Source organism: Carcharodon carcharias, chromosome 2 (assembly GCF_017639515.1).
Source record: "Carcharodon carcharias isolate sCarCar2 chromosome 2, sCarCar2.pri, whole genome shotgun sequence".
Lineage (NCBI taxonomy): Eukaryota > Metazoa > Chordata > Chondrichthyes > Lamniformes > Lamnidae > Carcharodon > Carcharodon carcharias.
Genome location: NC_054468.1, coordinates 74,946,310 through 74,968,644, shown reverse-complemented (window position 1 = coordinate 74,968,644; position 22,335 = coordinate 74,946,310). Strand labels below are relative to the sequence as shown.

The window sequence follows — 22,335 nt, the reverse complement described above, 5'->3', positions numbered from 1 at the left end:
GCCTAATATTGTTATAATTAGCCTTCTCCCAATTAAGCACCTTAACCCAAGGACTCCTGTTATCTTTATCCACCAGTACCTTGAAACTTACTGAATTATGGTCACTTTTCCCGAAATGCTCCCCTACTGAAACTTCGACCACCTGACCGGGTTAATTCCCTAATACCAGATCCAGTATTGCCCCTTCCCTAGTTGGACTATCTACATATTGTATCAGGAAGCCCTCCTGAATGCACCTTACAAATTCTGCACCATCCAAACCCCTAGCACTAAGTGATTCCCAGTCAATATAGGGAAAGTTAAAATCACCCAACACAGCAACCCTATTGCTTTTACATCTTTCCAAAATCTGCCTACATAACTGTTCCTCAATCTCCTGCTGGCAACTGGGAGGCCTATAGTGTTAGATTAAGTATCTTTGATGCTCTATCCCCAACCAATGCATACAGGAATATTATTTAAATAACACCAGTCCAATTACTCCAGTGAAAATAGCTGTTTTTGAAGTTTATTTTCAGTTTCATCATCTCTATGTTCAGAAGCCGAGTTGCTTCCTAACTGCAGACACACAGGCAAATAAATCAGGCTGGGAATCTGAGATCTGTGGCCTATACATATTTAATCAAAGGAATAACTTTCTTTCAATCCTGAAGCTGCCAAGCACTCTGTAATATTTATGTTAGTATAGGCTCCACAAAGCTAAAAATCTGTGTGTCTACAATGCATCCATCTATTGCAGCATGCTCACACAAAAAACAAATTTTCTGTTCCATTTATGATATCTTGAAGTGATACTCAATAGTGGCTGCTAGTCCCACTGCTATGGAAATGTACTCCATTTAAAAACCAGCGTGTTTTTTGCAGCAACTGAATCACTTTAAAACATCTGCGCAAGATGCCCAAAGAATCACTTTGCCTACAGAACATTATCATTGCAAAAAAGAAACTTCCCACCCCCACCCACCTCCTCCTCCATACACACGTATTTTGGGGAAATATTTGAATACAAATTAAATTTTAAAATGTCAGCATTAAAAACAGATGGGTGAATTTTATACTTGTCATGTAAGCTAATGTTACTGATCGATTACCCATTAGTAAGCCACCTTACTTCAATACCATCAAGTTCAATGGAAATAAAAATTGGGTGATTTCTATAAAGGGCAGGCAAGCTGCAAAACCTGTGCAACCCCCAGGTTTACCAGACTAGTTCTGGGGATGGTGGGATTCTCCTATGAGGAAAGATTGAGGAGACTGGCCTGCATTCTCTATAGTTTAGAAGAACGAGAGGTGATCTAATTGAAGTTACATTTCTTACAGGTCTCGACAAGGTAGATGCTGGAAGGATGCTTCCCCTCATTGGGAGTCAAGAACCAAGGGGCATAGTCTCAGAATAAGGGGTAGGCCACTTAGGACCGAGATGAAGAGGAATTTCTTCAGTCAGAGGGTGGTGAATTTTTGGAATTCTCCATTCCAGACGGCTGTGGAAGCTTAGTCATTGAGTATGTTCAGAGCAGAGGTCAATAGATTTCTGGATACTAATGACATCGAAGGATGCAGGGATAGTGCCGGAAGCTGGCATTGAGGTGGAAGATCAGCCATGATCTAGTTAAATGGTGGAGGAGGCTAAAGGGGCTGAATGGCTTACTCCTGCTCCTATGTTCCTCTAAGTGAAAATTCACCCCACATTAGTAAATTAGAAACACCACATCTATTTCAGGTATTTCTGTTTTTGTTTTGGATTTCCAGCATCCACAGTTTTTTGTTTTTATCTCTGTGTTTAATTGACTGCCACTTCTCTTCAAGAAATGCCTACGTTGAAGAAGTTTTGTCTACTCTCCGTCAGGATTTTCAAATCTCTTTTTTGCCTTGTTACATCTTTTGGTTAGCTCCTCCTATCACTGCTTGCTTGTCCCAACAACACCCCCCCTCTTCTTCCCCCCACCCCCTTAAACCAGCTTATATTTCACCCCTTTCCTATTTCTACTTAGTTCTGTTGAAGAGTCAGGAGGACTCAAAACGTCAACTTTGCCCTTCTCCGCCGATGCTGCCAGACCTGTTGAGTTTTTCCAGGTATTTCTGTTTTTGTTTTGGATATCCAGCATCCGCAGTTTTTTGTTTTTACATCTATTCTAAAGCTTGTGCAAAGGACATTTTAAAGGTTAGTTGTAATAATGCCATCTTTCTCTAGAACTAAAGCTAATTTCATAGCTGTCAACAGAGGTCTCAAATGTGTAATGTACATTTGGTTGTTATAGTCACAGATATTGATTTTTATCATTAATAATGTTATAATGATAAAATGTTAACTCTGTTTCTCTCTCCACAGATACTGCCAGGTCTGCTTCGCTTTTCCAGCATTTTCTGTTTTTATTTCAGATTTCCAGCATCCACAGGATTTTTCTTATATATTATAATATAATATATAAGTTTTTGAAAATTCCACATAACATACTGGTTTTATTGTTTAGAGCTCTCTACATTCCATCTAAACAATACTAAAATAAAAAAATAAAAACAAAAAAACTGCAGATGCTGGAAATCCAAAAATAAAAAAGTTCATCTCCCTTATGCTAAAGTTGATGTGAGTACAAAGTGAAGTTTCTCTTATTTCACTTAAATTGCTTTTTGGGGGGAGAGTACAGCCTAAATGTTGTGACATCTCCAGTCACCCAGAGAATGGAGATTCCCTTAAAACTCAGGGTTCTCCAATGAAAAACAGGCACAGAATTGTGAAGTATGAAGAGTGCTCGATATTCCAATGTTGACAACCTTCGCTGTGATTAGCACAAAAATGTATGTCAAATTAAAGAGACCAAACTGGGTAGGAGAACGTGATAGGCATAGAGGCTGAGGTAAAAACATGTGACTCCACTTCTGTACTACATAGTTGACTCTTAATACCCTCTTCACTCTAAGGAGTGGGCATTAAACACTGCTTTGCTAGTATTGCCCACATCCCAAGAACAAATTTTAAAAAAGCATTAACCCAACCTGAAACAAAATGCAGGTTTCCTCAAACCAATAGACACTATTGGTTTCATGAGATGATTGCTCTTCGGAGATGAGTATACATGCACTATCCTTATTTCACAATAACTATACAAACTGATCAGATGAATCGAGCATATCTGGTCTTCTACTGATGACACCTTGTCTGAACTGGGTCGATTAAAAGCAGGTGCAACAGCTACAACTTGAAAATAAGTATGTGCTACATTTAAAGTATTATTAAGTCTGATTGTTTTGTGGAGAGATGCTGCAATTTTCAGAATTTTAATTGTTGGCTTACAGAGCTTCTGGGGGATTCAGTTCAAGGTCAAAGCTGCAACATTAGATTATAACCTTGGTCACATTAGTTCAAATTCTACCTGATGTCAGGAGGAAAAGATATTGCTGTTAGTGATAAAAATGTTATTGAATTTGGAATAATGGCCCAAATCTTCCAATCAGGGTCAATGCTGATTGTGTTGACGCTGCCTGGGAAGGTTTCTGTGACCCAGCCTTTTATGATATTTCAGTTGTATCTTCCTATACTGGCTGAAGCATCAGAGGGTCAGAGCAGCCCCTCCAGGGGAAGACAGTCGGCTTCAACAAGAGATGGAAGAAGGGAGGACACGCCCACTTTCAGTAAACGACTGAGCTCGTGAATGAGTGAGTGAGTGAAGGGTGAGTGAGTGAATGGTTAGGTGGATGGTTGAGGTGGGTAGGCAGTTAGAGTTGGGGGTAAGGTCGGGTAGGGGTGGGTTAGTTGGATCTGGTCGGGGTTAGTCGGGTGGACGCAGGAGTAGTTGGGTCTGGTTGGGTGGTTGCAGGAGTAGCTGGGGGTGATCGGGTGGTAGTTTGGTCTGGTTGGGGGTAGTCACATAGTTGGTGTGGGGGTAGTGGATAGTTGGGAGGGCAGATTTGGGGGTTAATTGGGGGTTGCTCAGTTGGCTTAGACTAACCACTGAGTTAGACCAGGTATTAAACTGTGTAGCAGTTCCAGGGTAAGGATGCAGGTTAAGTCCCACGGATCTGCGCCCAGAGCTCGGGGGTGGAGACATTCATGCAGGGTCCTGGGCAGCGGAAAGTTTAAACTTCCCAGGCAATTTCCTTATATGTTTGTGTGTCAGGACTTCTGGGAGGGGTCCTGCCACACATCTCCCAATTTACATCCCATCTCCAATGATCCAGAGGCCAAAGGATTTGGGCCAATGTGTCAGTTAAGGTGTTGGAAAGAAAGGCCCAAGTGTGAGCAAAGTGCAGCCGGAGAATAATCTGGAAGCATTGGCATAGTACAAAAAGGTATACTGATGAACTAAATGGACTTTTCTTGTCCTTGGCTCATATTCTTATGGTCTGACTAAACAATCAAGAAATTCAATTTATTTCCGTGGTTTTGAAATCCATAAATAAATAATGAAGTATTTGAACAGTTATCCAACTGTGTGATTCCTTACACTGTGATGGCCACCTCCACTCAGATATTTGATCATTTCAAAAACAAAACATGCTAAGATATGGTTGCCTTGGTTGTAAATTTGTCCAATTTTACTGAGAAGAAGGTTGTTAGATTACTGGCAGTGATAGAATTTGTGCATATGAGCAGTTTAAAAATCTCAGGGTCAATTTCCATAAGACCATAAGACATAGGAGCAGAAATTAGGCCATTCAGCCCATCGAGTCTGCTCTGCCATTCAATCATGGCTGATAAGTTTCTCAACCCCATTCTCCCGCCTTCGCCCCGTAACCTTTGATCCCCTTACCAATCAAGCATTGTTCCAGTGAAGCCCAACGCAAACTGGAGGAACAGCACCTCATCTTCCAACTAGGCACTTTACAGCCTTCCGGACTGAATACTGAATTCAACAACTTTAGATCTTGAACTCCCTCCTCCATCCCCACCCCCTTTCTGTTTCTTCCCCCTTCCTTTTGTTTTTTCCAATAATTTATATAGATTTTTCTTTTCCCACCTATTTCCATTATTTTTAAATCTTTTATGCTCCCCCACCCCCACTAAAGCTATACCTTGAGTGCCCTACCATCCATTCTTAATTAGCACATTCGTTTGGATAATATCACCAACTTCAACACCTCTGTGTTCTTTTGTTCTTTTGTCTGTGACATCTTTTGATTATCTGCTCCTATCACTGCTTGCTTGTCCCTACAACCACACCACCCCCCTCCACTTCTCTCCCCCCACCCAACACCCCCCCAACCTTAAACCAGCTTATATTTCACCCCTCTCCTTGGATTCACCCAGTTCTGCTGAAGGGTCATGAGGACTCGAAACGTCAACTCTTTTCTTCTCCACTGATGCTGCCACACCTGCTGAGTTTTTCCAGGTAATTCTGTTTTTGTTTTGGATTTCCAGCATCCACAGTTTTTTGTTTTTAAGAACCTATCTATCTCAGTCTTAAATACACTCAATGATCTGGCCTCCACAGCCTTCTGTGGCAATGAATTCTATAGATTCACCACTCTCTGGCTAAAGAAGTTTCTCCTCATCTCTGTTGTAAAAGGTCTTCCCTTTACTCTGAGGCTGTGCCCTCGGGTCCTAGTCTCTCCTACTAATGGAAACATCTTCCCCACGCCCCCAATCCAAGCCTTTCAGTATTCTGTAAGTTTCAATCAGATCTCCCCTCATCCTACTAAACTCCATCAAGTATAGACCCAGAGTCCTCAAATATTCCTCATATGTTAAGCCTTTCATTCCTGGGATCTTTCTCGTGAACTACCTCTGGACCCTCTCCAGGGCTAGAACATCCTTCCTGAGATACGGGGCCCAAAACTGCTCACAATATTCTAAATGTGGTCTGACCAGAGCCTTATAAAGCCCCAGCAGCACATCCCTGCTTTTATAATTTCCACAGAAATTCTCCACTCATTTTCTGCAATTTCAGTGGACGAGTTGTAGAAACCCTGGAGAAATGACATTAATGGAAAGGTCAAGGGTTAAATTGAGGGGGCTGAGCCCTACCACTGCTTCACCACTTGACTGGCATTTCTCATCTTCCCCCCAGGACTGTTGTTGACTGCTGCATGCCGATAGCAGTGGGAGTGATCTTGGATCCTGGTGCGTTATCTCTTTTTTTCCATCCCTGTTACTGCCATTTCCTGGGTCTGCCATGTGCAAGACAATGGTAGACTCCAGGAAATGGAGGTCAAGGCCCAGAGATCCCCAATACAGAGTGGGGCTTGTAGAATTCTACTCTTCCTCTAGCTGGTCACAGAGACTAAGCAGGGGATTTTAATTCCAAGAGTGGCTGGATTGGGAATGGATGGGGCGCAAAAATTGCTGATTTTTCATGCAGTACTACAACCAGGCTCCAACATGGCAACTTCCACATTAACAAAGGTGCGTTTGGATTCTGATGGGAGACATGCTGAAGTCGAGCATTTTCTAACTTGATGAATGAAGGTATTTTCCTTAGGAGACACTATTGAAGCATTTTAAAATTATTTTTAACTTGCCTCCATATTTCACTTGAGCCAAATGGGTTTCCCAGGCTTGTGAAAATTACCAGTGAAATGGAGTCCAGATTGAACAGCAGTTCAGGTGGGTATTTAAACATGTCATTGCCCCATCTGAATAAAAACTCACCTATTGAAGCTGGTGAGTTCCTTCTGGCAAATGTTTAACAGAGAGTTCGCATGTGGATACAACTTTATTTCAAACTTTGAGGGTTTCAAATTGAGAAGATCAGGAAGGGAAGCAGCTTGTATTGCAGGTCATTGATAGCTTGTTTCCCAGTGGTGAATAGCTAAAGTGAGCAGACACCTCTTTGGCTGGATTCCCACAGATACAGGAAGCTATTGACTGCACACACTTGATAATTCAAACACCACCACAGCAACCATGAACCACAAGGGATATTCACCCATCAACACGCAGTTGCTGTGCAACCACGAGAAGCTGTTCACGCAGAACTGGGCCAGATTTCCTCAGAGGTACCATCATGCATTCAAGCTGAGAAGAGGGTGGGGAAGTGAGAGAGGGAGAGAGGAGCCTTAGCTGATTTCCCCACTCCCTCTAATGCAGGGAACACTTGGCAGTAATTAGGAGCAGGGACCCAGCAATTCAATATCCTGGATCTTTTTTTTTCAGAGTGCAAACTCATCAGAAATGAGTGATATCCCCATCCAACTTGGCCCATGACTCCTGTGATTCAGTCCTACCAATGAGATGGAGGAATGATTCATGACAGCACATGCCCACCAATAGCAAACTATTGAAATGCACTTCAGGTGCCAAGATAGGTCTGGAGGCACCATTCTGTACTCGCCAACCAGTGTGAATTGTATGATAGTGGTGTGCTGCATTCTGTACAAGATGCACAGCAGGGAGGATTGGAGGAGGATGAGGGGGCTGATATTTCCTCTCTCTATCTGAGGTTAGTGGGTAGCAACAAGAAGCAGGGGCCATGGCTGATGTTATAACATTTCTGCCACTCACTTTCTCAGCTATCTCTAACCACAACAGCTTGGTCAGGGCAGCAAGTTTCTTCCTCCCATTGCTGGGGAAAATTATGTCCCTCCTGCCCTTGACTGTACCCAGTGATGCATAATGAATCTGACGGCTGCCCTTACTATGTCCACCATCCATCCTGAACTCCAGCAACTTCCATCTGTTGATTGTCCCTTTAAATACAGCTGTGGTCACGTTGTACAGGTATGCATCACACCTGCTGTGCATATTAGAGATGTGAAGCCTGGAAGTCAAAATGAATTGGTATAATTGAGTTGCAATCACAGATTCCAACCCACTCAGTTTTCTTCTATGTTTTCCCCATGTAATTACAACCCCACTCCCACCCTAAGTCAGAAGCTGCTTTCAGAATAACATCAGAGCCTTGCTTGCTGAAGACCTTCAGGCAGCATTGAAGTCCCATGTTATGTCTTCTGCAGTGGCATTCCAACAGTAAACCACTAGGATTCTCTGCCTGTCCACTGGCAAAAGCTCTCTTGATGATCATAATTACACTGGGACGTCACCATGCCTAAATTATGTGCTCCAACCCTGGCCAATGGGTGGGGTCTGAGATGCGTATGGGAGAATAGGAACATAGTCTTGCCCTAGCAGAGCTCTGACCCCAAGAGAGAATATGGCTTTCTACGCTGGACGTGTGTGAATGATGTTTATGTTGACAAGGACTAAGCATTTTGTATGCATTTACACACAGGTCCTCAAATTCCATGGGGTGATTTCAATCCCTTTTGGTGGAAGAAATTTTTGCCAAGGAGTTTCATTGATCTCCTGCAGGGGAATACTCTCACTCTGCCTCAGTGGAAATTCCAGTTGGCTGTGTTTAATCTTCATTAATATTTTAGCTTTTAAAAATAACAAATGGATATACCCATCAAATTCTTGTTTCAATATTGCTAAAACAGGACATTCTTCTGCTTCAAAAAAATTTAACAGGGTTTACTCACTACATTCTACTTTAACCTTCAATACATCCTTCACTGGTAGCAAGTGCAGCAGTATTTTGACACTAGGTCAAAGAAACAAAACCAACGTGTAATGTATTGCCAGTCACTAGTGACAAGTGTGTCCATTCATTTTTATTACTGTTGCTCCAGAGGCATCACAAGCTAACAATGATTTAATTTTATTCCTGACTATTTAAAGAGTTTGAAAACAAACCCAATTTGTCACACATACAATTTAAATCTATCTATAAATAACAAAGCAACAAATGTCTCCACTTAAAATATTTTGGCCTGGCATTTGCAGTGGTAAAGATGGTGAAACTGAAATGTACAGGTGGCACTCCTCTTTGGAACTAGTACTACCCTTAATTTATTTTGTTAGTCTGCTTTTCCTGTTGTGTTTTTGCACCAGAAAGGAATGTATAGCTATTACAATGCATACATTTGATCCTTAAATATTAGCCATTACCCATGCACTGTCATGCCTTTTAAGGAAGTTCCCCAATCTATCTTAGCCAGCTGATGCCTCATATCTTTGTAGTTTCCTTTGTTTAGATTTAGGACTCTAGTTTCAGATCAAACTGCTTCACTTTCTATCCTAATGAAGAACTCTAGCATGTTATGGTCACTGTTCTCTAAAGGACCCGGTACAACAAGATTATTAATTAACCCCTCCTCATTGCAAAAAACCAAATCTAGGATAATCTGTTCTCTAGCCGGTTCCTCGACATACTGATCTAAAATAACCATCCTGTAAAACTCCAGGAGTTCATTTGCCACAGTATTATTGCTAATTTGGTTTGCCCAGTCTATATGCAGATTAAAGTCACCCATGATTACTGAAGCACCCTTGTAACATGCACATATAATTTCCTGTTTAGTGTTGTCCCCTACCTTATTTCTATTGTTTGGAGGCCGTAGTCATAACGGTGAAACTGTCAGTGTTCCACGTCATTACTTCACCGAAGCTGACAGCAGCTTTTGGAGTCCGTGCAAGTACGGAATAATGCAGAAGCTCAGAGGTTGCTGCCGGTGATTCTACGCTTTTCAGAGGTTGCACTGTTGAAGTCCCCATAGACTGCCATCAGTGGGAACTCAATTGAATCAATGAGAGCTTCCACTTTAGGCCTTCAGTCTTTCTGCAAAATCCTTGAAAAAGTTACAGCTTGTTGAATGAGATGTAACTGGGACTGGGATTTTCTGGCCCTGCCCACTGCCGGGATCATCCAGTGCTGCCGAAAGTCAATGGCCTTTCAGCTGGGCTGCCGCACCCCCATGAAAATCCCAGCCTGGGCTTTTATCAGCATACATCATAATTACTGCACAACATCCTCACAGGCTCTGAAAAACTATTTCTACCTTTATGGATGATCAAATTTCTCCATAATGATAAAAAAAATTCCACATATAATTTAAAAGTATATTTCATTCTTTAAAAGTTTGTTTGTCTACATCTTAGCTTCTGTCTTATTTATTTCACTACCTGGAAATTTAAATTAAAACTAAGAATATTAAATGCTTTTAGCTTCTAAATTTGTCCTTTGTGAAAACTTCAAAGTAGTTGGCTCCTTACTCTGCTTGCTGACATCACTGCTTTTGCATACAAAGGTGACCCATGACTTGGCACCAGATTTAACAAGCCACCAGGAAAAGGAAAAACCATGCCACAGAGATCTTGAGATACTTGTTGGCAGCTTTCTTTAAGGTCAAAATGCCCTTGCTTTGTTACTGATGGCAAAACAGGAGCCATCATCTGGTCAAAGTACCACAGGGCAACCCAAGAGAATGAATTGTATTCCAATGAACAGCCAATGCCTTAGCAATAAAAAGATAAAAACAAAAAACTGCGGATGCTTGAAATCCAAAACAAAAACAGAATTACCTGGAAAAACTCAGCAGGTCTGGCAGCATCGGCGGAGAAGAAAAGAGTTGACGTTTCGAGTCCTCATGACCCTTCAGTAGAACTGAGTGAATCTTAGGAAAGGGGTGAAATATAAGCTGGTTTAAGGTGGGGGGTGGGGGTGGGGGGGGGGGGGGGGGGAGGGGGCAGGTGAGGGGAGAGAAGTTGAGGGGGCGCTGGGGTGGTTGTAGGGACAAGCAAGCAGTGATAGGAGCAGATAATCAAAAGATGTCACAGACAAAAGAACAAAAGAACACAGAGGTGTTGATTTTAGTGATATTATCTAAACGAATGTGCTAATTAAGAATGGATGGTAGGGCACTCAAGGTACAGCTCTAGTGGGGGTGGGGTGGAAAGGTTAGCAGGGCATAAAAGATTTAAAAATAATGGAAATAGGTGGGAAAAAAGAACTCTATATAAATTATTGGAAGAAACAAAAGGAAGGAGGAAGAAACAGAAAGGGTGTGGGGATGGAGGAGGGAGTTCAAGATCTAAAGTTGTTGAATTCGATATTCAGTCCGGAAGGCTGTAAAGTGCCTAGTCGGAAGATGAGGTGTTGTTCCTCCAGTTTGCTTCACTGGAACAATGCAGCAAGCCAAGGACAGACATGTGGGCAAGAAAGCAGGGTGGAGTGCTAAAATGGCAAGCGACGGGGAGGTTTAGGTCATTCTTGCGGACAGACCGCAGGTGTTCTGCAAAGCGGTCGCCCAGTTTACGTTTGGTCTCTCCAATGTAGAGGAGACCACATTGGAGCAACAAATGCAGTACACTAAGTTGGGGGAAAGCATGTGAAATACTGCTTCACTTGAAAGGAGTGTTTGGGCCCTTGGACGGTGAGGAGAGAGGAAGTGAAGGGGCGGGTGTTGCATCTTTTGCGTGGGCATGGGGAGGTGCCATAGGTGGGGGTTAAGGAGTAGGGGTGATGGAGGAGTGGACCAGGATGTCCCGGAGGGAACGCTTGCTCCTGCCCCACGGAACTCATTTCTCGTTATCTTGACTCCCTTCTCTCTCCCCTTGTCCAGTCCCTTCCCACCTACATCCATGACTCCTCTGACACTTTACGTCACATCAACAATTTCCAGTTCCCCGGCCCCAACCGCTTCCTCTACACCATGAACGTCCAATCCCTCTACACCTCCATCCCTCACCAAGATGGTCTGAGGGCCCTTAGCTTCTTCCTCAAACAGAGGCCCAAACAATCCCCATCTACCACTACTCTCCTCCGTCTGGCTGAACTTGTTCTCACACTGAACAATTTCTCCTTCAACTCCTCTCACTTTCTCCAAATGAAAAGGTGTGGCTATGGGTACCCGCATGGGCCCCAGCTATGCCTGTCTCTTTATGGGGTATGTGGAACATTCCTTGTTCCAGTCCTACTCCGGCCCCCTTCCACAACTCTTTCTCCGGTACATCGATGATTACTTTGGTGCTGCTTCATGCTCTCGTCGGGACTTAGAAAAATTTATTAATTTTGCTTCCAATCTCCACCCCTCCATCATTTTCACATGGTCCATCTCTGACACTTCCCTTCCCTTCCTTGACCTCTCTGTCTCAATCTCTGGTGATAGACTGTCCACCAATATCCATTACAAGCCTACCGACTCCCACAGCTACCTCGACTACAGCTCCTCACATCCCGCTTCCTGTAAGGACTCCATTCCATTCTCTCAGTTCCTTCGCCTCCGTCGCATCTGTTCTGATGATGATGCTACCTTCAAAAACAGTTCCTCTGACATATCCTCCTTCTTCCTTAACCAAGGTTTTCCACCCACGTTGACAGTGCCCTCAACCGTGTCCGGCCCATCTCCCGCGCATCCGCCCTCACGCCTTCTCCTCCCTCCCAGAAACATGATAGGGTCTCCCTTGTCCTCACTTATCACCCCACCAGCCTCCACATTCAAAGGATCATCCTCCGCCATTTCCGCCAACTCTAGCATGATGCCACCACCAAACACATCTTCCCTTCACCACCCCTGGCAGCATTCCATGGGGATCATTCCCTCCGGGAAACCAGGTCCACTCCTCCATCACCCCCTACTCCCCAATCCCCACCTATGGCACCTCCCCATGCCCACGCAAAAGATGCAACACCTGCCCCTTCACTTCCTCTCTCCTCACCGTCCAAGGGCCCAAACACTCCTTTCAAGTGAAGCAGCATTTCACTTGCTTTTCCCCCAACTTAAACTACTGCATTCGTTGCTCCCAATGTGGCCTCCTCTACATTGGAGAGACCAAACGTAAACTGGGCGACTGCTTTGCAGAACACCTGCGGTCTGTCTGCAAGAATGACCCAAACCTCCCCATTGCTTGCCATTTTAGCACTCCACCCTGCTCTCTTGCCCACATGTCTGTCCTTGGCTTGCTGCATTGTTCCAGTGAAGCCCAACGCAAACTGGAGGAACAGCACCTCATCTTCTGACTAGGCACTTTACAGCCTTCCGGACTGAATATTGAATTCAACAACTTTAGATCTTGAACTCCTTCCTCCATCTTCACCCCCTTTCTGTTTCTTCCCCCCTTCCTTTTGTTTTTTCCAATAATTTATATAGATTTCTCTTTTCCCACCTATTTCCATTATTTTTAAATCTTTTATGCCCTGCTAGCCTTTCCACCCCACCCCCACTAGAGTTGTACCTTGAGTGCCCTACCATCCATTCTTAATTAGCACATTCGTTTAGATAATATCACCAACTTCAACACCTATATGTTCTTTTGTCTATGACATCTTTTGATTATCTGCTCCTATCACTGCTTGCTTGTCCCTACAACCACCCCAGCCCCCCCAACTTCTCTCCCCTCACCTGCCCCCAACCCTCGCACCCCGCACCCCCCCCTCAACCCCCCCCTCCCCACCCCCCACCTTAAACCAGCTTATATTTCACCCCTTTCCTAAGATTCACCCAGTTCTGCTGAAGGGTCATGAGGACTCGAAACGTCAACTCTTTTCTTCTCCGCCGATGCTGCCAGACCTGCTGAGTTTTTCCAGGTAATTCCGTTTTTGTTGTGAATGCCTTAGCAAGATGAGAGAATGGGGAAAACAATGTTTGACAATGCAGATTTGGCCCTATAATGTTGCTTGCAAAGCATCAGGAACATTGATTTTTTAATCTGACACCAGTTACTTTGCTGGTTTACAATTGTATTTAGTAGCTTTGCTGAGTGTGGATAATGAATAAAGGTTATAGACCTACCTGAAGGTTCTCTTGAGTTCTAGCTATTTGTGAACATTTTTTTTTTAAATATAAAAGATATATTCCTTTGTCTGTTTGCAGTTTGTGCAATGTTGGAGGTGGCTTATTGATTATTGATCTGTCCCCCCGCCAATTTGTCTGCCTTTCTTCCACGGGTTTCTTATTGCAAATGTAATGTTAATGTTAAATTAGTGACAAAACAACTGCTGCATTCCCAGGTGAAGTTTAATAGCATTCCTGTTTATCAATTATTTGTTCCTGAGGGATTAGAGTTCCTCAACACTAGTAGATATATATGCACAAAAAGATTTACAAATTTTTCAAAGGCTCGCTGGTTGAGCAAGTGGAGATTAGGCTGTAATTGCGTCCAGCAATTGGATCTTACGCAAATATTCATGTTTGACTAATCATGTGAACAGGAGAACACCTTGAAATATTAATGCAGCTGATTAGTGCAATATATAATGTTTTGGCAATGAAGACATATTAGTGATTTGGTGGCAGATTACTCTAGGGTGTTCTAGGGATCCAAATACAGTAACAAGTCAAATGGCAAATTTTAAAAACTTATTACATTTTAAATGGGATATGATGTTATGTGCAAAGTGAAGTGGAATTCAAAGGACCTTGTGCAACCTCTTCATTGTCCTGTGGAAAACAATGGGCAGTAATGCGATTTCCCGGAGCCAAGGTGCATTTCCCTTGCTCTCTTCTCTAATATGAAGATGAATTGTAATGTTTGACATTACTATATCTACTGTTGGTTTTCATAAAATATCGGCACAGAAAGGCACTGACAAAATGTAATAGAAGCTAACTAGTTTAAAAAAAAATTGAAATAGAAAAATGCCCAGTTTGCAAAGCATAAAAATCTTTTCAGTGGGAACCTTGTTAAGTGAATGGGCAAAAACTTGGCAGATGAAATATAACATTGGAAAATGTGAGGTTATGCACTTTGGCAGGAAGAAAAGAGCAGCTGAATATAATTTAAATGGAGAAAGACCACAGAAAGCTGCAGCACAGAGGGATTTGGGGGTCTTTGTGCATGAATCACGAAAAGCTAGCATACAAGTTCAGCAGGTAATAGGGAAGGCAAATGGAATGTTGGCCTTTATTTCAAAAAGAATGGAGTATAAAAATAGGGAAGTCTTCCTAAAACTATACAAGGCACAAGTTAGACCACACCTGGAATACTGTGAACAGTTTTGGTCCCCTAATCTAAGGATAGATTACTGGCATTGGAGGCAGTCCAGAGAAGCTTCACGAGGCTGATCCCAGGTATGGAGGGATTTTCTTATGACAAGAGGCTGAGTAGGTTGGGCCTGTGCTCATTGGCGTTTAGAAGACTGAGAGGCGACCTTATTGAAACATATAAGGCTCTTAGGGGGCTTGACAGGGCAGATGCTGGGAGGTTGTTTCCCCTTGTGTGAGAGGACCAGAGGGCATAATCTCAGAGTAAGGGGTCGCCCATTTAAGGCAGAGATGAGGAGAAATTTCTCTCAAAGGGTAGCGAATCTGTGGAATTCTTTACCACAGAGGGCTGTAGAGGCTGGGTCTTTAAGTATATTCAAGGCTGAGATAGACAGATTTTTAATCAGCAAGGGAATCAAAGGTTCTGGGGAAAAGGCAGGAAAGTGGAGTTGAGGATTATCAGATCAGCCATGATCTCATTGAATAGTAGAGCAGACTCGATGGGCTGAATGGCCTACTTCTGCTCCAACTTCTTATGGTCTTATGGTATCCGAGCCTATTTTGGGACCAAATAGTGAGCATCAGGCTAGAAGAGGGGAGTATAACAAGGATGTTTACAGTCACCAAAATTATTCAATCTGTACACAGAACAAATATTCAGAGAATTCAGTGCACTTCCAGGGGTAAAGATTGGAGGCAAGAAACTATCGTGGTGCACTGACACACACATGCTACTTGCAGAATCAAAAGAGGCCCCACAAAATATCAAGTAAAATCTATAAGTTTAGAATATGGGTTGAGTATGAATACCAAAAGACAAAAACAATGGTAGTTAGAAAGAATGCATTGGAAGGAACTAGAGTAAAGATTGAAGTGGATGGTGTCACACTGGAACAAGTAGATAAGTTTGCTTATTTAGAACAAATGATTACCAGAAGATAGTAGATGCGATGCTGAAGTCAAAAGAAGGATAGAGATAGCCAGAAGTAATTTCATAAAGGTAAAGGATATGTTCACAACTCAAAAACCCAAGCTTGTAACAAAGAAAAAACTCTTAAGATGCTCCATTCTATTCACTTCCCTGTCTGCCTCAGAAACTTGATCAATAAATAAAGATCTGTGGAAGAAAATAGAGGCCTTCGAAATGTGGATGTTAAGACGTTTGCTAAAAATTCCTTATACCAACCAGAAGACCAATGAGGAGGTGCTTGAAATTGCAAGAGTGAAAGTAACTGTGAAAATTGATATCTAGAAATAAAATGTCAATATTTAGGCCATTTGATCAGAGCTGAAGAGCTACAGAGATGTCTTCTTGGTGGCAAAGTGGAGGGCAGCACAAAGAGGCGTCAATCTAGGCATATTTGGATGATGAACATCAGAGATTGGTTGCAGACGAGGTACAGTGGGTATGCGAGTATGGTGCACAAGACAGACAAGCCTGACATACCATGACAGCAGATCTCCTGGCAGGAGGAGCTACAAGCAGCAAGCAGAAAGATGGGGATAGTTTGCCTAACTGCTTTCCTGGTCATCAGTGGGCTGGGCTGGGTTCCTGGCTTTAACTGTCAGAGCCTTGAAGGTGGTTATGTAATATAACTGTAGGCTACACAAGGTTATTCCAAGCATTGAATTCTGTCCTCCCCATTGACTTCAGACAACATAAATATGCATTGAAGGAAAGTTCAAAACACTTTCCCCATCTCTATTTAAAAAACTAGGAAAATATTCCTTACTGTTGCTTCTTTTTTAACAAAAAGTTACATTTGCCATGGGATCTGCCATTTTCTGTCTCCTTCACTTCAGGCTGTTCCAATTATACTGACCATGAGGGCCCATTGTGTTCCAGAGCAGCTCCATTCATTTTATAACAAGACTACATGTACTTCAGGCATTTATATTACTTGAACTTACACAACACCTTAAAAACAGCTATCAAAACAGCTTATGGCATTTTATACAAGAATTACTTTTTGGGCAGTCCCTGTAGCTATGCAGTCAAACAGGTAGTACTATCTAAGAGCCTCTGAGTTCATTCTGAGCCACTTCATCCAGGCTGGGTACACTGGTATGCTTTGCTAGTGGTGTGAACCTTTCTTGCTGAGAGTTTTGAAATATACATGAATTTTGGTATCCCCTGGTATATCAGGTCAAAAACACAGCAACAGTACATTCTTCGGGTAATGATTCCAGTTTTCAAGTTGCTCGCCCACCATGTTGCACCAATTTGGGGGTAATTTTGATTTGGCACAACTGTGTAAAATGGCCAATGGCAAGCCTGCAGCCTGTTTTACATCTTTGACAATTTTCATTGCTACAGAACAGGCTGTCAATTCACTGTCTTCCCTTTACACTACCACACAATTTCAAAATTAAGCCCACACACACCTATAACAGAACATGCTCACACCTACATATTGGGAGAGATGGATAATGGGTTGCCAACTCATTATCACCCATTTTGCACGACTGCAGAATGTCAAAGCTTGACACCGTGCCATGGGCGTTGTTCCTGGCATCGTGCCTACCCACCAGCCTCTGTGCCATCACAATTTTAATGTTTGATTGGCCACAGCTCTCTGAGGTGGGAGTTCTTCCCCTGATGGGATGGAAGGCCTGCCTCATGTCAATTAATGGCCCGACAACCATTAATTGGCTATGGGGCGAGCCAAATAAGTCAGGGTGGACTTGCTCCTGACATTTGTGCCAGGGCACAGGGCCACCATAAAATCCAGCTTATAAAATGATAGAATGGCTACAGCACAGAGGGAGGCCATTCAGTCCACTGTGTCTGTGCAGGGTCTGTGCAAGAGCAACTCAGCTAGTCCCACTCCCTCGCCATTTTCCCATAGCACTGCAACATTTTTCTCTTCCGATAATTATTCAAATTATTTTCTGAAAGCCGCAATTGAATCTGCCTCCACCACACTCTCAGGCTGTGTATTCCAGATCCTAACCGCTGGCTGTGTAAATAGGTTTTTCCTCATGTCACCATTGTTTCCTTTGTCAACACCTCAATTGGTATCCTCTGGTTGTTGACCCTTCCGTTAACAGAAAGTATTTCTCTCTATTACTCTGTCCAAGTGGAACCTTTCCCTTGACCATAATTATATTTTACTCAAATCAAATGAAAAACATTTTCTTCCCAAGTTTAGATTTTGTCCTATAGCCATTAACAATGGAGCTCTGGAACAGGCAGATTCTTATAATCCATTGCCTAATTGAGCATGCCCATACCTTAGGCCATTCCTTAGTGCTGGTACTGTAATGTCAGAAGGGGTCCTGGATGAGAAAGTAAATGGTACAACTTACCTTCACTGTCAGCAGTATCTTTCCATAACAGTAGACTATCACCAGAAAGGGGATGACCAGACAGAAGATGAAAAGACACACAATATAAGACACATTACCAGCGTCTTTTGAGTGCCAGTTCACAGAACACGTGGTTCCTGGTCCCTCAGGGCCGTAGCGACTCCATCCGAACAGAGGGGGCAGTGTCCACATCAATGAGTAGATCCAAGAAAATGAAATCCCAGCAAAGGCTTTGCTGTAGTTTGTCCTGTCAGCTTCCATCGCTCCAGTGATTGTAATATAACGATCATATGACAATATAGCCAAAGATATTAATGATACAGTACCTGTGAAGAAAAACAAACACTTCAGAATTTTTTAGAAAAATATATAGATTATATAAGAAATTATATAAAAAGTTCCATAAGAATTTACATTTTTGAAATCGGTAATCCTCACCCAAAAAAATCCCCTGATAAAGATTGATTAATATTCACTTCAACTTAGGGCTAGTCAAACAGAATAGTTGCAAAAATTTAAATCAGGTATGATTTTGTATATACTCCCTCTGTGTTCAAATTTCAGTTATGGAGGATGGCATGTTCTCTTTTGAAAAGTAAACTTTTATGTGAGAACTTGTTGCTTTTTTTTCCATTTTACCATATCTGAATTTCCTGCTTCAGTAATTCTTCTGACATATGAATAGTCAACCAAATGACAAAGCAATACCAATGTAAACTAGTAACGCTAACGTGAACTAGTAATGCCAACGCAAACTAATGCTACAAATGTAAACTAGGAGTACTAATGTGAACGGTTCCGTGATTTCTTCACAGGATTGTTTACTGTCTCCACTGACTTTTCTGCAAGCCCATTCAAATGAGGCTAATTTAGCTTTGAAGGGGGTAAAATTTGATCACCCTCGAAAACAGTTCATGATGCGTGATTAATGCTATTAAGATTACTTCTGAACTAGGTGGCACATGAACTTCATGCTAATTTGCATGATTGCTGTGTGCAGTCCTGCACAAAGCACACTATTGTGTGCAAGGTTCAGCAGGGAACCAAAGATTGTGAGGGGCTTGCACTACTTAGAGCTAGTCTGCACCTTTTAGAGGTGCTGGAACTGGTTGTGGAAAAGAGTCTTAGCATGAATAAGAGTGAATCATGGTGCAACAGGGCACAGAGCATGTTCCAATATTGCCTGATGCTACACTGGAGGCCTTGGTACAGGGGGTGGGGAAGTGGGATGACGTTATCAAAATGCCAAGAGACCCTCCAGACAAACTCTCAGAAGACATTGACAAAACATAGCAATGGAAATCAATGCCCAAGGACTTGCAGTGCCACAAAGTTCAGTGACCACACACTTATGGTCAAGGTCAGTGATTGTAATTTCAAATGCCAATTTCCAACAGCAGTGCCAATAGCCTCAAACGCTGCTCTAAGCATCACACACCTACCAATAATCTCTATCAATCAGGACTCAGCTAACATTCATAGCTTTACCTCACCCTCACACATTTAGCACTGTTGCAAGCCTCACATTCCCCCATCTCAACTTGCACATTCTGCCAGCTATTTGACTGTGACAGTCACATCACCCATTAGACTACGCTGCACTCACTGACCCACTTCACTCTCTTTTGCAGGACAAGATGGTGCACAACTGGAGGCCACAGAAACTAACCAGTTGGGGGGGGGGCGGTAGGCATGGCTGCATGTTCTTACCCCTATGTTCAAAATGGTACCTGCCATTATGACGTGGCCAGTGGTAGAGCTGAAACCATAAGAGAACACAGTATTCTCATACCCAATTCTACTTCTTATATTCCACCTTTCTCTCATCCCACAATTTCTTCTGATTTAGAAGCTGCAGACTTGTAAGCTTGCACCTCTTATTGACATCATCTCTCCACTCACCACAATCCTACCCAAGTGTCCTTCTCCTTTCAGATAACCAAGAACAGCCACCTGACCAGGCAGTGATGGAAGAAAAACAGGTGGAAGAGCAGGAAGACACTGATGAAGAAATGCTGGTGCTCACTCTCATACTTGAAGTCTCTAGCTCAGAAACTGGGATTGTGCATCATTTGGAGGATAGCATAACGGTGGAATATGCATGTGATGAGATATTGAACATAAGTGATCTCCAACCAGGGCAGGGGGAAGGGTTGTGCAAGCTTCTGAGTGCAAGATCACACATGTGAGTCCTGCTGCAGTGGACTCAGATCATCACTTTGATGGACCAGCCTAGAGATGAAGACTAATGCATCTACACAATTAATTGATGCATTGGCAGACCTGTCAGAAAGTCTGCATGCAATGTCAAGGAGCATGGAGGAGTCCAGCACTAATTTTGCAGTAGGCTTTGTGTAGACTTTGGAATCCAATCTTTCCAGCATGGAAGGAGTGGCCAACTCTATTAACACACTTGCGGAGCCAACTAAATTGCAGATTGTGATGGCTGATGCCTTAGCTCCCATTGCAGAGCCCACCCAGAATCCACCCAGTGTCTGGGTACTGCAGTGCTAGCTCAGATTGAAGTCACGCAAGGTCAGCTGCCTGCCACACAAGTGGACTTACTGTGGATACCAGTGTTCAAATGGACTTGGTGGGTGATACAACAGTCCAGCGATCTGTCCTTCAAAGGATTACTAGGATTGCTGAGGTTTCACCTCATGGGAGTGGCAGCTGTTCCGTGGGGCACGAAACTGCTATCTTCTCTCATGATGGGGGGTAGGCGTGGCTGCATGTTCTTATCCCCATGTTCAAAATGGTACCTGCCATTATGCAGCAACCATTGCTAGGGCCGTGGCCAGTGGTAGAGCTGAAACCATAGGAGAACACAGTATCCTCATACTCAATTCTACTTCTTATATTCCACCTTTCTCTCATCCCATGATTTCTTCTGATTTAGAAGCTGCAGACTTGTAAGCCTGCACCTCTTACTGACATCATCTCTCCACTCACCATAATACTAACCAAGTGTCCTTTCAGCCCTGTCACTCTGCCAGCGACCTTGCTGTTGCCTCTCAGCTAGGCCAGCCCAGACTGCTGCTGCTTTTAAGAGGTGGTGCGGTCTGAAGCCAAGCTTCTAGGACCAGAGCTGCTTGTGGCCATCATACAGGGTCATCTGCAGCTCCCCCACTGTAAGTCAACAGCCTTCCACCAGCCATGCGTAGCCACTGGGATAGCATTGCTAGAAGCACTAGGACAAGCAGAAAGCACAAGGAATCCAGGTACTAAGGAAATGTACAAGAGTGAATAGTTAGCATTCGTATACAATATGGCGGAGTTCGATTTCTAAATTTAATGTGGAATATTTATTTTACGTAACCTTTTATTTTTGCTTTGTGCCCAGGCAGACACTGTGACAGTCAGTTACAGAGTGAAGAAAAGGTGAGACCTTTTGTGAATGTGGAATTGGTCTCTACTGTATCACAGACAGATGAGTTATCATAGACAACTCTACCAGAAAGGGGCTGTATTAGATGCTTCCTCCACCCCTTTCTCCTCCTCCAGCTTCTCAGCTGTTTGCCATCCAACTTGTGGCAAGAACTTGCCATAATGATGGTGAGGGTCTTCAGCATGCAGCAGACCACCATGAATTTTGACATGTAATCTGCCAAGTACTATAGCGGTCCTTCAAAGGGGTGCAGGAAGCACTAATTCAGCATGCCAATGGTCTACTCTATCACATGTCATGTTGCAGGATGGCTTTCATTGTATGCATGCTGTCCATGTGTACATGAGTTGCATACCAAAGTCATGAGCCATGTATTCAGTGGATAGTCCTTGTCACCCTGTGGCCATCCTCTGCTTTGTTGTGATGGTGCAATGCAGCTGAAATAGTGGACTGCTTCAGAATAAAGGCATCATGACTGCTGCCAAGATATCAGGCACTGACCTGCTTGATTTTCTGCATATGAACAATGAGACAACTTTTTGATTGTGATGCATCTCAGAGTTGACAACTGGTGTCCACAAAGTGATGTTTGCAGTCAATTGCATTCTGCATCATGTGAAAGCCTACAATCCTCATGCATGGTCACACTGCCTGATTCTCTCTGGCAAGCGGAAATGAAGTGCATTCAGGTCTCTTGGAATCTACAGCCTCAGTGAGCTCCTTTTGAGTCACAGTGTGATTATGGCATAGAAAGATGCCATTCGATCCATTGAGTCCTGCAAGTTTATTTCTCTCAAATGCTCATCCAATCTCCTTTTAAAATCATTGATCGTCTCCACTTCTGTCACCCTTGTAGGCCACAAGTTTCATAAGACAGTGGATGGAATATTTGGGCAATGTTGCAAATATCACCTGCTCAGATCAGAGGAGCCAGATGCATA

The 22,335-nt window shown here is 43.1% G+C and overlaps 1 protein-coding gene across 1 annotated transcript in view; it reads right to left on the bottom strand.

Annotated features, from left to right (window-relative positions):
• LOC121287642 (parapinopsin-like) overlaps nucleotides 1-22,335 on the bottom strand; it is a 109,249-nt gene that overhangs the window by 72,526 nt on the left and 14,388 nt on the right. Inside the window, exon 2 of the mRNA XM_041205585.1 lies at nucleotides 18,007-18,332. Within this exon, the coding sequence (XP_041061519.1) occupies nucleotides 18,007-18,332 (326 nt within the window). The remainder of the gene's footprint in view (nucleotides 1-18,006; nucleotides 18,333-22,335) is intronic.